Source organism: Triturus cristatus, chromosome 3_2 (assembly GCF_964204655.1).
Source record: "Triturus cristatus chromosome 3_2, aTriCri1.1, whole genome shotgun sequence".
Classification (NCBI taxonomy): domain Eukaryota; kingdom Metazoa; phylum Chordata; class Amphibia; order Caudata; family Salamandridae; genus Triturus; species Triturus cristatus.
Window position 1 is genome coordinate 150,844,327 of NC_140584.1, and position 15,405 is coordinate 150,859,731.

Here is a 15,405-nt window from a genome sequence, read left to right on the forward strand (position 1 = left end):
TCTGAGAAGCCCAACTCTCGAGCAGCATTTGCACCAAAGGTGAGCCCTCCAGCATCTCCACGATCTGCGTGGGGCCCTTCTGCATTTTGCCACTTGACGCGCCTAACCGGTTGCTGGCCCGCTGGCTAGTGGCCATCTTGGCAACGAACTCTACAAAAAACACCGCTGGTCTGGTTGCTCCAGACTGGCCCTTGCTCCTCTCCAAAGGAGCAATCCCTCTGACCTTGCTGGTCAGAACCAACAGCTGATTTCCGAATCCTCCTACAATTGCTTTTGCCAAGGCTTGTTTGCTTCGACCAAGTCGCCAACACCGCCGACAGCAAGAGCCTGCGTGGGACAGCTCGTGAGCCGACTCCTGGACGTCGTCGACCTTCAGGGACCACGTGGCTGCGGAGACAAGCTACCCCTCATCACCTGTTTGCACCCGACATCGCCTGGTACCTACCTGGTGCCACGCCGGTCACTGGCTAGTGACTGTGAACACTGTCCCCTCTGCTTTCAGATCTTCTGCAACTCCGATCCACCCTTGGATCCACCGCATCTCTCCCGGGCCGACCGCCTGCAGCATCTTTGTCCCAGGCTCAACGGAACAGATAGAAGAAACCCGACGCACTTTGAGGCCTATGCACCCGCTTCCTGTGGGTGAGGTAAAGCTGGTACTCCGGTGCCCATGTGTAGTAATACATCTCTAGTGCCTGTGTTCCAAATCTTAAGTTCCTAGTCAACCCGGAAGATCTCCTTTGCAGTAACTTTGTACTTTTTACGCACCCATTGAAACCTATGGGAGCACGCGTGTGACTATTTGCTCTGCACACGCCACCCGTGGACCTCCTGGTCACTAACTAACGTTAGCTCCTTGTAGGCCCAGCGATTCTAGAGGCCCTAGGCCTTTTCCCTTTTCTGTTCGTGGTACTTATACCACTATTTTAGTATATGGTTCGAGTGGCCACCAGGGCCTATCCATATAAAGTGCAACTTCTGTGTATTCTGTGATAATCTTGTTTGACGATTTGTGCTCCTGTGCTCATAAAGAGACTAGGGGTTACTTTGAGAAATAAATACATATATATTTTGAATATATATCTGTGTGGTGTCCTTTCATTGGTATAAAAGGGGGTTGCATTTGGTAAAACAGCTGGCTTAACACGCATCACGAGTTTAGCCTCAAAGACTGCTTAGCCTACGCTACCACTAGGGCAGCTAGTCCGAAAAGGATGACTTACAACCACACCATAAGGGTTGCTTGGCATGGTACAAGGTGGTCACTGTAACTAGTGAACATCATATACCAGGCCAACTTCTCACATTGGTGAGCAGCGGTTGGATTTGAGCTTGCTGTGTTTTACCATTGTAATCTCTTGGTTACTAATTGAAAGATCACATAGGTACCTGTAGGTACATATAAAACAAGATTAGATATACATAAGTTCTACTGAACTTAGTTGTTGTAGAGCAAAGGGAGTAGCACACCCTGACTACAACTACTAGATAGGTTTAGTAGGTAAACCCAAGTGTAGGTAGATTGCAACACATCCACCCACACTTAAGAGCAATGGCCGGGGCAGAGGGGTCCACTGTACCCATCTCTGTTGAGAGTGACCCCCAGAGGGCACCATCCAGCTTTGCTACCCTTAATCAGAATGAGCTCAGGCATTTGGCAACTCTTAGAGGCCTTAAACAGCCCAAGAACCCTACCTCTGCTGAGCTCAGAGAACTCTTACAGAATGATGAGAATCAGAGAGAACTCAGGAAAGCTTCCCAGTTAGCCCCCTTAGGGTCAGGAACAGGAGGCCCCCCTTCTGAAGATGCTACAGAGGTACCCAGTTCCAATAGCCATCCCTTAGATGAGAACCATACTACAGGGGAGGAAAGTGGTGAGGATACAGAAAGTAGTGATGATGAAGGGAGAACTAGCCCAGTGCCAAGTATTATACTTGGCCCAGCTAAACTAAGGCTATTGGGGACTGACAATGGGTTCACCCCATTGGATCTCCCCAGTGGACTTAACACAGGGCTTGGGAGGCAAAGGAATCGCTCAGGTGACTCCAATGCTTCTCATGGCTCTAGAGGCTCTCAAGGTCACTCCAGGAAAAGGATGACCACCCCTCAGAGGAGGGAACATGAGGCCAGAATGCAGGAAGCCCAGCTGAGGATCAGGAAGCAGGAGCTAGAAGTAGCCCTGATGGAAGAAAAACTGAACAAGGCTAGGCAACCTAGAGAGAGTGGGTCTATACCCACTGGTGGCAGCATTGTCCCTAAGGACAAAGATAGGGTCTTTGATAATAGGAACCTGTCTAAGGTTGTGCCCCCCTACAAAAGTGGGGATGACATCCACAAATGGATAACTGCTCTTGAGAGAGCCTGCAAAGTACAGCAGGTTCCTGAAGACCAGTGGGCAGCAATCCTCTGGCTCTCCTTTGAGGGAAGAGGCAGAGACAGACTCCTCACTGTTAGAGAAGAGGATGTCAGAAATTACAGAGTCCTGAAGAGTGTTCTGGTAGATGGGTTAGGCTTAACCACTGAACAGTACAGGTTAATGTTCAGAGACACCCAAAAGACACAGACTCAGGACTGGTCTGAATATGTTGAATGTGCCACTAAGGCTTTGGAGGGTTGGTTGCTGGGAAGTAAGGTATCTGATTTTACAGGATTGTATAATTTGATGATGAGAGAACAGATTTTAAATAACTGTCAAAACCAGCAACTGCATCAACACTTGGTTGACTCTGATCTGACCTCTCCCCAAGAATTGGGAAAGAAGGCAGACAAATGGGTCAGAACCAGGGTTAAGCAAAAGAACCAGAACCAGGGCCAAGGGGGTGATCAGAAGAAAACAGACCAAAAGGGTGGAGATCAGAAACCTAAAGACCAGAAGTCTTCAACAGGGCCCCAAACTACTGCTAAGGAGGGTGGGTCCCAACAACAGTCCAAAAAGAAGAAAGAAGGTCAAAAGAAACCCTGGTGCAATCATTGCAAGAATACAACTCACTGGACTAGTGATTGCAAAAAGGGTGGAGCCCCCAACACTGTTGCCCCTAAGGCACCTGCTCCCAGTACTACTGTTAGCAGTGTTGGTCCCCAGACAAAGGGTGTAGTGGGAATCACTATGGGAACTGAAGGAGATTCTGACTTAGACAGAACCCTGACACAGGCAGTCTTGATCTGTGATGGGGACATTGATTTGTCCCTGACTGTGAGCCCCAGTAACCTGGGCAAGTACAGACAGACTCCTTTAATTAATGACAAAGTGGCTCAAGCCTACAGGGACACATGTGCCAGTGTCACTATGGTGACACCAGGCTTTGTGGACCCTGGACAGTACATACCAGGTGAGAACTACCTGGTGACCAATGCCAGCAATGCCACTACTTCACATAGTGTGGCAGTTGTTAACTTCTCATGGGGAGGGGTAACTGGCCTCAAAAGGGTTGTGGTTAGTGCAGACCTCCCAGTAGAATGTTTGTTGGGCAATGACCTAGAGAGTTCTCTATGGTCAGAAGTGGAGTACAGGACTCATGCAGAGATGTTAGGTATATCATCACATGTCCTTGCTGTGACCAGGTCACAGGCCAAAAAGTGCCTCACTGAACCTCAGGTCTTGGATCCTGGAACAATGGACCAAGCACCTACCAAGAAGAAGAACAGGAGGGTCAAGGCTGTGCCTTCCCCCCTGCCTCAGAGTGATGATCAGCCTTCCCAGGAAGCTGATCTAGAGGACCCTGAAGGAACTGTCCCTGAAGAGCTTGAACCTGATCAGGTTGAGTTTCTGGGGACAGAGGGACCTTCAAGGGCTGACTTGAGGCAGGCTCAGTTATCCTGTCCCTCTCTTGAACCCCTCAGACAGCTGGCTGCTGCTGAGGCTGCTGGGAATGCTCAAGGTACCCATAAAGTGTATTGGGATGAAGGGCTCCTTTATTCAGAGGCTAGAGACCCCAAGCCTGGTGCTACCAGGAGGTTGGTTATACCTCTGCAATTTAGGGGCTTCCTTCTTACCTTGGCCCATGACATTCCTTTAGCAGGACACTTAGGCCAGAACAAGACTTGGGACAGACTTGTCCCTCACTTTTACTGGCCTCACATGAATGAAGATACAAAGGAGTTTTGTCGCTCCTGTGTTACCTGCCAAGCCAGTGGCAAATCAGGTGGCACAACAAAGGCCCCCCTAATACCACTACCTGTGGTGGGGGTCCCCTTTGAAAGAGTGGGAATAGACATAGTGGGTCCCATGGATCCTCCCACTGCATCTGGGCACAGATTTATACTGGTGGTAGTGGATCATGCCACCAGGTATCCAGAGGCAATTCCCCTTAGGACCACTACAGCACCTGTTGTGGCCAGGGCCCTGCTGGGAGTATTCTCCAGAGTGGGGTTTCCTAAGGAGGTAGTATCTGACAGAGGTACCAACTTTATGTCAGGATACTTAACAGCTATGTGGAAGGAATGTGGTGTCAACTACAAGTTCACCACCCCTTATCACCCACAATGCAATGGGCTTGTTGAGAGATTCAATAAGACCCTAAAGGGTATGATCAAAGGATTACCTGAAAAGCTCAGGCGAAGATGGGACATCCTTCTACCCTGCCTTCTGTTTGCTTACAGAGAGGTCCCACAAAAAGGAGTTGGCTACAGCCCCTTTGAATTGTTGTTTGGGCACCCTGTGAGAGGCCCACTGTGTTTGGTGAAGGAAGGATGGGAGTTACCTCTCAAAAAGCCTAAGCTAGACATAGTGGACTATGTACTTGGTCTCCGCTCCAGGATGGCTGAGTATATGGAGAAGGCATCCAAAAACCTTGAGGCAAGCCAGGCCTTACAGAAAGCTTGGCATGACCAAAAGGCTGTCTTGGTTGAGTTTCAGCCAGGACAGAAGGTATGGGTGTTGGAGCCAGTGGCCCCAGCAGCACTCCAAGACAAATGGTCTGGACCCCATACAATCCTGGAAAAGAAGGGAGAGGTCACCTACTTGGTCGACCTAGGAACTCCCAGGAGTCCCCACAGGGTACTCCATGTTAACAGGCTTAAAGCATATGTTGACAGGGCAGACATGGGCTTGCTCATGGCTACAGATGAGGGACAGGAGGAAGAGAGTGACCCTCTCCCAGACCTGTTGTCTCAGAACCCTGAAGATGGCACAGTTGAAGGAGTGACCCTTGGAGGCAACCTCACTGCCCATCAGCAGACTGAATGTAGACAGGTTCTACAATCATTTTCACATATGTTTTCCTTGATACCTAGTCAAACTGACTGGTGTACCCATGTGGTGGACACTGGTGACAGTCTGCCTGTAAAGAACAAGCTTTACAGACAACCTGACCACGTCAGGGACTGTATAAAGGCTGAGGTACATAAAATGCTGGAATTAGGTGTCATTGAACCCTCAGAGAGCCCCTGGGCTAGCCCAGTGGTTCTGGTCCCCAAACCTCACACCAAAGATGGCAAGAGAGAGATGAGGTTCTGTGTGGATTACAGAGGACTCAATGCTGTCACCAGGACAGAGGCACACCCTATTCCAAGGGCAGATGAGCTCATAGACAAACTAGCTTCTGCAAAGTTTTTGAGCACATTTGACTTAACAGCTGGCTATTGGCAAATCAGATTAGCTGAGGAGTCTAAGGCCAAAACAGCATTCTCAACCCCAGGTGGGCACTACCAGTTTGTGGTGATGCCCTTTGGTCTGAAGAATGCACCTGCCACCTTCCAAAGGCTGGTGAACCAAGTCCTTACTGGGTTGGATGACTTTTGCGCAGCATATCTTGATGACATTGCTGTCTTTAGCTCCACCTGGGAGGATCACCTGATCCACCTGAAGAAGGCTCTTGAGGCTCTGCAAAGGGCAGGCCTCACTATCAAGGCTACAAAGTGCCAGATAGGGCAGAGTAAGGTTGTATATTTGGGCCACCTTGTAGGTGGAGGCCAAGTTCAACCACTGGAGAGTAAGATACAATCCATCAAGGACTGGTCCCCTCCAACCACCCAGACTCAAGTTCGAGCTTTCTTGGGCTTGACTGGGTACTACAGGAAGTTTGTTAAGAACTATGGGTCCATTGTGACTCCTCTTAATGATCTGACATCCAAGAAGATGCCCAAAAAGGTTCAGTGGACAGTAAGCTGTCAAAAGGCATTTGATGACCTGAAGGAGGCCATGTGCTCTGCACCTATCCTGAAAAGTCCTGACTACTCCAAAGAGTTTATTGTCCAAACAGATGCTTCTGAGTTGGGTGTGGGAGCTGTGCTGTCACAACTTAATGTAGATGGTCAAGACCAACCCATTGCTTTTATTAGCAGAAGGTTGACCCCCAGAGAGAAGAATTGGTCAGCTATTGAGAGGGAGGCCTTTGCTGTGGTGTGGGCCCTGAAGAAGCTGAGGCCATACTTGTTTGGCACTCACTTCAAGATTCAGACCGACCATAAGCCCCTCTTGTGGCTAAATCAGATGAAGGGTGAAAACCCCAAACTGCTTAGGTGGTCCATTTCCCTACAGGGGATGGACTTTACAGTGGAGCACCGGCCAGGTACTGACCATGGGAATGCAGATGGTCTCTCCAGGTACTTCCACTTAGGACATGAAGACGAGACTGGTCAAGGCTAGTTTAATGTCCCAGCGTTTGGGGGGGGGGGTTGTGTAGGAGAGTAGGGTCTGCTATCCTATGGTCACCCCAAATTTTTGCTTTTTGCTTCACTGGTTTTTGACATATTGAGGCTGTGGGCCTGCCAATCAGACCCCGAGCCTGCTGTTCTCTCTACTAAATTAAAACTATGCACCCTAGGTGCATAACCAATTGGAAGTGGATCACCCTGTCAGCCCCTGTACCAGTGTACACTAGGTACCCAGGGCATTGGTGTACCCAAGGCCTGCCAAGGGCTGAAGCATGTATTATGCCACCCCAGGCTTGGCCTAACAATTTGACACAACTGGCTGATCACTCAGCTGGGGAAAGTTGGTGTAATCACCTCTTACTTAGGTATAGTATACCTATACCTAACCTTAAATGGGACACCTGGTAACCTATAAGTCACTCCTATGGCAGGCCTTAACAATCCTGAAGGCAGAGTGCTTGGTTCCATGTGAGATGGTGCTCTGGCATGAGCTGAGCCTGTCTGCAGTGGTCGGAACAACTTCCTTCTACTGTTTCCAGATATCGTCATACCATATACTCTTAAGTGCATTATGAACCTCGCGGTTAAATGCTATCTTTGGTTTGGCTTTATCAAAACATGTCGAGTAAGGTGTCATACGAATTGGAATACTAACCCCTCGCCAATTCTGGCGACGGGGTTAGCATTCCACCCTTCTAGAGGGACACGACATGTACAGTACCTGAAACCCGGGTAAAATCAGACATAGCCTCAGCTCCACAAAATGGATGCTGCCACCACAGACACAAGTCTGCCCTCCTGCTGCTGGGAGTCCTTCCAGCTTGGGAGGTGTGGACAAAGGGTTTCCTGCCAGGGGAGGTGCGTGCGCCACCCCAGACAGGATTTTGTGTATTGGTCAGGTAGGGCTTGAAAGAAACCAGACATGCCTGTGGCTCACAAGGAGCCTCGGTGCATATGCCAGTTCAAACCGGTCCTGGGGCACACCAGTCCCGGGCCTGGGGCGAGCTGGACAAAGGATTGGGGGTGTAACCCCCCCCCTTCCTGGTCCCACCCATAGGGAGGGACCTAGCAGGTAGTCCGGCCCCTAGAATCCGCTTAAAGGTAGGAGCTGTGTCCTAAGACTTCAGACATCCTGGAATCAACTTAACACTAAGAAGAAGACGGGAACTTCGACGCTCTGCTGCACAGAGGACTGAAGCCAATCTCCCCTGTGGTCAGGGAGTGACCACCTTGCTAACGTAAGCACCATCCAGCGAATCAACGTCTGCTTTGCCGCCGCCTCCCGCCGGAGCCCGAGCCAAGAGACTGACAAGACCTGGACCTCCAGACCTCTCACCGCCCGATCCACAGTCCCTGAAAAGAGGAGACCCGTGGAGGCACCGAGACACGTGGAGCCAGCCATCTTGGATCGACTACGACAAGCTGACAAGTGCAACAACCGAGGCTCCCTCCAAGTTGTGCTTTGGGATCTGAGAAGCCCAACTCTCGAGCAGCATTTGCACCAAAGGTGAGCCCTCCAGCATCTCCACGATCTGCGTGGGGCCCTTCTGCATTTTGCCACTCGACGCGCCTAACCGGTTGCTGGCCCGCTGGCTAGTGGCCATCTTGGCGACGAACTCTACAAAAAACACCACTGGTCTGGTTGCTCCAGACTGGCCCTTGCTCCTCTCCAAAGGAGCAATCCCTCTGACCTTGCTGGTCAGAACCAACAGCTGATTTCCGAATCCTCCTACAATTGCTTTTGCCAAGGCTTGTTTGCTTCGACCAAGTCGCCGACACCGCCGACAGCGAGAGCCTGCGTGGGACAGCTCGTGAGCCGACTCCTGGACGTCGTCGACCTTCAGGGACCACGTGGCTGTGGAGACAAGCTACCCCTCATCACCTGTTTGCACCCGACATCGCCTGGTACCTACCTGGTGCCACGCCGGTCACTGGCTAGTGACTGTGAACACTGTCCCCTCTGCTTTCAGGTCTTCTGCAACTCCGATCCACCCTTGGATCCGCAGCATCTCTCCCGGGCCGACCGCCTGCAGCATCTTTGTCCCAGGCTCAACGGAACAGATAGAAGAAACCCGACGCACTTTGAGGCCTATGCACCCGCTTCCTGTGGGTGAGGTAAAGCTGGTACTCCGGTGCCCATGTGTAGTAATACATCTCTAGTGCCTGTGTTCCAAATCTTAAGTTCCTAGTCAACCCGGAAGATCTCCTTTGCAGTAACTTTGTACTTTTTACGCACCCATTGAAACCTATGGGAGCACGCGTGTGACTATTTGCTCTGCACACGCCACCCGTGGACCTCCTGGTCACTAACTAACGTTAGCTCCTTGTAGGCCCAGCGATTCTAGAGGCCCTAGGCCTTTTCCCTTTTCTGTTCGTGGTACTTATACCACTATTTTAGTATATGGTTCGAGTGGCCACCAGGGCCTATCCATATAAAGTGCAACTTCTGTGTATTCTGTGATAATCTTGTTTGACGATTTGTGCTCCTGTGCTCATAAAGAGACTAGGGGTTACTTTGAGAAATAAATACATATATATTTTGAATATATATCTGTGTGGTGTCCTTTCATTGGTATAAAAGGGGGTTGCATTTGGTAAAACAGCTGGCTTAACACGCATCACGAGTTTAGCCTCAAAGACTGCTTAGCCTACGCTACCACTAGGGCAGCTAGTCCGAAAAGGTTGACTTACAACCACACCATAAGGGTTGCTTGGCATGGTACAAGGTGGTCACTTTAACTAGTGAACATCATATACCAGGCCAACTTCTCACACAGAGCCTCCTGGGGAAGCTAAACTTTGCTGCCAGAGTCATCCCCGCGGGCAGGGCCTTTGCGAGAAGGATAGCTAGAGCTACGGCCTCTGTGAGTAGGAAGCACCACATGGTTAAATTGAACAAGGGGATGCATGAAGATCTTATGATGTGGGCAGACTTCCTAGTCAACTTCAATGGGACAGTCATCTGGCGCGACCCCTGGGCTAGCAACCGGGAGCTTGCCCTCTTTTCTGACGCGTCTGGCCGGGAAGGGTTCGGAGTGATTTTGGACAAGGAGTGGTGTGCAGAGAGGTGGCCTAACGCCTGGCACAAGAAAAAGGTCAAGTCCAAGATCACTGTCCTTGAACTCTTCCCAATTGTGGTAGCATTTCATCTCTGGCCCAGGGTCCTGTCCGCAAAACGAGTGCTTTTCTGGTCAGACAATCTAGCGGTGGTGCAGGCTATCAACTCCCAGTCTGCCAGCTGCCCCCTGGTCCTGTGTCTACTGCGAGAGCTTGTCAGGGCCTGCCTATTCAACAACGTAGAGTGCAGGGCCAGGCACATTCAAGGGATTTCTAATGTTGCCGCTGACTCTTTGTCTCGATTTCAGTGGCACCGCTTCCGGGAGGCCTGGCCGAGCGCACGTCAAGAGGGGACTCCTTTCCCGCCACACTTGTGACGGCTGCTGAAGTGGGACCACGGATGAGGGAACTGGGAGAACGGTCCTTAGCCCCCAGAACTGCGAAGCGCTACGGGAGCTGTGTCACTCTTTTCTGTGCAATTACAGGGGGCTGGGAGGAGGATCAGGTGGCCCTGGAGCTTAGAGTCCAACAATTCCTTCTGTGGGCCAGAGAAGAGGGCAAAACGTATTCCTGGATAGCAGGTCACCTCGCTGCCATCAGCCACCACGCCAAACTGAGGGGACAGGCCGATCCCACCAAGGCTTTTGTCATCAAAGCAGCCTTGCGAGTGTGGGCCAAGTTGGTTCCGCGCTCCCCTGATCCCAGGTCCCCCATCAGTTTCTTAATATTACAGGGGATGCTGGATTGTATGGGCAGGGCCACCCACTCAGGGTACGAAGCTACACTGTTCTCGGCCTGTTTCTCCCTAGCCTTCTTTGGTGCTTTCAGGATTGGGGAACTGGTGGCTCGCTCTAAATCTGACTCCTCGGGGGTGGCCTTGAACGTAAATACGTAGAACTGGAGCCGGGTTGCCTGAAAATTGTCATGAGACAGTCCAAAACTGACCAGCTAGGGCGAGGGAGGTTATTTGTGCTACACAGCCTGGGGGATGAGAGATATTGCCCGGTAGCATGGGTCAGAACTTACCTGCCGCTTTGCCCGCGGGGGGCGGGTTACCTGCTGGTGCATCCGGATGGCCTCCCAGTCACTAGATTTCAAGTGGACCACATCCTAAAGGCCTGCCTAAGGCTGTCTGGCCATGAGGTTAGGGACAAAAAATCAGCAGCCATTCGTTCCGCATAGGTGCGGCCACCACAGCGTTCCTGGCAGGAATGCCCGCAGAAGGTATCATGAAGGTGGGGCGCTGGCAATCGCATTGCTTCAAGCGATACATTCGGCCCTAGGAGTGGCCGTGGGGGCGGTGGGACAAATTGGTTGGACTGCCTCTTCGGGACCTACAATCTTGCCAGGCCTCCCCCCCTTTCTCTTGCTCCTGATTGACGTATACCTTGACTGTAGTTGTGCTGATGTTTTGCTGATGTTTTCCGTTTAATAAACATATACTCAAAACCAATTTTCTCTTTATTAGGTAAGAAGGTGTGGGTAATTGGTCACTCAATTATTGCAAGACTGGCACATTGGGCGGAGGCAAGAGAGTGGCAGAATCGCTTTGCCGCCACAGACATCACGTGGTTGGGTTTCCCAGGCTTGCGCTGGTGTGAACTGTTACGGAAAGTGAAGCAGAGACTCCGGGGAGGGTGGCTCCCGCCCAACCTCTTGGTGGTTCACCTGGGGGGCAATGACCTCACATCACTAGGAAGGAGAGCTTTGCTCCAAGACATGAGGGATACTTTCTGCAAGTTGAGCGTGTTGTTGGTGCCGTGTGAACTGTGGTGGTCTGAGATGACACCACGCGCGATTTGGCATGGAGCTCGCTCAGGCGACGCCATCGAGGTGTCTAGAAGGAAAGTTAACAGCGCAATGCGCAAGTTCACTGAGCAAAGAGGCTTTGGCTTCATCAGGCATGGCCTTCTGCACGCCAAATCAACGGGATGTCTGAAAAGCGATGGGGTTCACCTCTCGGATCTAGGCATGGAGTTGTTTTTACTGGATCTAGGGGAAGCACTGGCAGCTGCGGGTTGCGAATAATAGGGGACTTTGGTGGGGGGCCCTGGTAGTGACGTGGCCACTCCCAAGGCTGTGGAGGAGTTACAGGGCGATCCAGGGTCTGCACATACCAAGGGGTACAGCATGCAGCAGCACCGCGGGGTGCTAAGCCAGGATACCCAGGGATGTTTTAGCGTGTCCCCTGGAAGAACGACGGCGCCCCATTAACCGAAAGGCGGTTGTGGGTCTGAGCAACCGGGGGCTGCCATGTATGCTCCGCCCACCCATCACGGGGGGGCGTGTGAAGCAAGTGGACTGGTGGTCCATGGATGGGAGGGGGGGACCCTCCCAATATTTGCTATACACCAGTTGGCGTTGCCATGGTGACTCTAGGCTTATCAGACGGGCAGGCGGCATAGGGCTGGCCTGCCCTGGGATCGCCCGTAAGATAACCCACCTTGTTTGCATATTGGTTATGCTAATAAACCTGCAGCAATATTTCTCCACTTACATTACAGTGTCGTGTGTTTTATTTATGTACTTATGTACTTATGTGCTTTGTGATAACTGTTGCCGATATTGGCACTATGTAAGGCTGCCCGGGGGGGGGTTGCGCAGCGGCCCGCCCCTTGGAGGGCGGCCGCCTTAGTGCCACAGGAAGGCACAGGGGTGGGAGGTCGAGTCCCTGGGCTAGTCCGGGGGAGACCCCAACAGGTAGCTGTTTCCGGCGAGGGGGGGGAGGAGACAAGGGTACATATACTGTCTCCACCCCCTCCTCTTCCTCTTGTCCGCTCGTTCGCCTTGCCCGCCCCTCCGCTTACCCGGCGTCCGGAGGGACTAAGGGGGGGGGCAGGTTTCCCTAACAATTTTACTTTGTGTTGCAGGAGGAGTTACAGGGCGATCCAGGGTCTGCACATACCAAGGGGTACAGCATGCAGCAGCACCGCGGGGTGCTAAGCCAGGATACCCAGGGATGTTTTAGCGTGTCCCCTGGAAGAACGACGGCGCCCCGTTAACCGAAAGGCGGTTGTGGGTCTGAGCAACCGGGGGCTGCCATGTATGCTCCGCCCACCCATCACGGGGGGGCGTGTGATGCAAGTGGACTGGTGGTCCACGGATGGGAGGGGGGGACCCTCCCAATATTTGGTATACACCAGTTGGCGTTGCCATGGTGACTCTAGGCTTATCAGACGGGCAGGCGGCATAGGGCTGGCCTGCCCTGGGATCGCCCGTAAGATAACCCACCTTGTTTGCATATTGGTTATGCTAATAAACCTGCAGCAATATTTCTCCACTTACATTACAGTGTCGTGTGTTTTATTTATGTACTTATGTACTTATGTGCTTTGTGATAACTGTTGCCGATATTGGCACTATAACCCTCCCCATCAAACTCCTTTTGATACAAATCTTTTAAGTCGGATTCAGATTCCATCGTGCTAGCTTGAATATCTGGCACAAAATGTGGCAGTTTTATCTCACACACGCGCCTGTTCTACTGTTTCAAAATGGATCCTTGATACTCTGCCAAGCTTGTGATAGTCGTGGTGAGAGCCAAACGGACCTTATGTGACCTCTCAGTTTACAATGCTCCTCCTCGCCGAAGAACCCGGGGCTGCCAACAAATCCAGCTACGCCTTAATCACGAGTCTGGGAAGGTCTTGTAGCTGCCAAAAAACGCCTGAGGCGCATTAAAGAGAGTGCATGGCTTGCTCCTTACTGCATCCGGGGGAAGAAGGGTAAATCACAGAAATGTGACGGTGTATCTAATTACCAACACGTTCTGAAGAGCTAGGTTCGAGTCCCAGAATCGGCCCACCATACTGTAATTCGTGGCAAATTACTTACTCTCAATGCGCATATTAAAAAAAAAGATTGACCTTGTGTAAAGTAATCTGGTTCTCATGTAAACCATTTTAAATCCTTTGGGCTCATGTCGCTTTATATAAATATACAACGAGTGGGCGAGACAGGAAGCCAATGCGTGTTCTCCTCTCACAGTCTTTGGTCCACCATCGAGCAAAACACAGCAGCGCGGCTCGACCTTGTGCTCCACTACTACCTCGTCCTTCACCTCGCAATACTTACTGTTCAAGGAAACTTCAGACTCCACAAACACTGGCTGCCTACAGCCTGAAAAATACACCAGAGGTGCTGACTGCTCTTTCCAGATACTGTGGGAACCAACCCCCAATAATCTCCTGAACCCCAATATTTGATCACCCTGATTTTCACCAAAATAATTCAGCTCCGTTGTGTCCAGTTAATCGAACAGTTCTATTTAGCAGAGTTTAAATACATTTTTGGATGCATAAAGGACTGAGGTAAGGCAAAAAGTGACTTTATTACCGAAAAATCAAAAGGCAGTATTAAGAAAAAATGCTTGAAATGCCATGGCGTCTCAAATACCGAAGTATAGATGAATGCAAACTCATAAAAATGTATAATCCCTAATAAGGCAGAATTTAAGTAAACATTCTGTGTCAAACTCATAAAGTATGCTGATGGTATTGAAATTGCAGGTCTAAAGCAAATGAACAAAGGGGCAGATTTACAAGCCCCGTGCGCCAGTTTGCACTGCTGTTGTGTCTCTTTTGTGACGCAGCGGCGGCAGAAAGCTAGCGCCATGCTGCGGCAGATTTACAACGTGACGCATCTAGGCAGATGCGTCACGTTGTAAAGCCCTGCGCCACATTAAACCTGCGTCAGGTTTAATGTATGCAGTGTGGGCGTTACGTCGGAAAAAGCCTCGGAAAAGTGACGCAGTGAAATCTACGAGATTTCACGCAGTCACTTTTCCGACGCTGGTGCGTCAAATCCTTACGCCTGCGTCAAGGCGTGACGCACCATGTTAGGGATCGGGCAGGTTGGAACAGTGCTGAAGTTGCGTCGCGCTTGCGACACAACTTCAGCACTGCGCCAACCTTACGCCGGCAGATGCGTCACGCATCTGCTTGTCCTTGCACCACGATGCACCGCATTGTAAATGCGGCGCATCTGCAGTGGCGCAAGGGCAAACTTGCGTGACGCATCTTCCCTGGCGCATCCCTGCTGATTTGCAGGGATGCGCCAGGGAACGTAAATCTGCCCCAGAGTCTTGGAGGAAAAGGGAAAGTCACCCATGAGAAAAATAGCCAAAGAAATTCCACGAAAGACAGAAACCCAGATGCTTTATAGGTAATTCACACAAGCTATTAACATATTTTCAGGATGGTATGATCTTGCCTAGGGTCACATTGGAAAACCAGAAACAACAACATAATATTCTAAATCGTTAGTGCTAACCCATGTGGTAAGGTAAGAGAAATCTTCCTCCTGCTCCCTCAGCAACTGCACTCCGGAAATGTACAACACGAATTTAACATTTTTTAAACAATGACTGATAGATTTAGCACATCTACACTAACCGCGGATTCCTTGAAAATGACACTTCGAATACATGATGGAAACTTCAGTCACAAGAAAGGTTTTCTAGCAATGTTGTACATTGTGAATATATTGACGTAATTCAGTTGGTTCTCTGCAGAGAGATGGCTTTAAGCAGGACACTGATCGAGAGGGGGAAATGAGCAGGCAGTTAGTTGAACAGAACACCAGAAACTACATCCATTCTAAAAAACAGTGGTATTTAACACGAAAATGTGACATAACTATTCATAGCATAAAACTGGGGAAGCGCCAAATCCTTACACCTCCCTATGAGAGGTGTAACAAGGGGAAGTTTCTTTATTTCTCTTTGATATTTCCTCTTTCTATATGTGCAGCATT

At 50.6% G+C, this 15,405-nt stretch overlaps 1 protein-coding gene across 1 annotated transcript in view; it reads right to left on the reverse strand.

Moving 5' to 3' along the window:
* The window catches only part of LOC146856919 (nicotinamide N-methyltransferase-like), a 140,280-nt gene extending 127,195 nt beyond the window's left edge, over positions 1-13,085 (reverse strand). The window contains exon 1 of the mRNA XM_085647385.1: positions 13,013-13,085. Coding sequence (XP_085503511.1) covers positions 13,013-13,072 — 60 coding nt within the window. The 5' untranslated portion in view covers positions 13,073-13,085. The remainder of the gene's footprint in view (positions 1-13,012) is intronic.
* Positions 13,086-15,405: the final 2,320 nt, after the last annotated feature.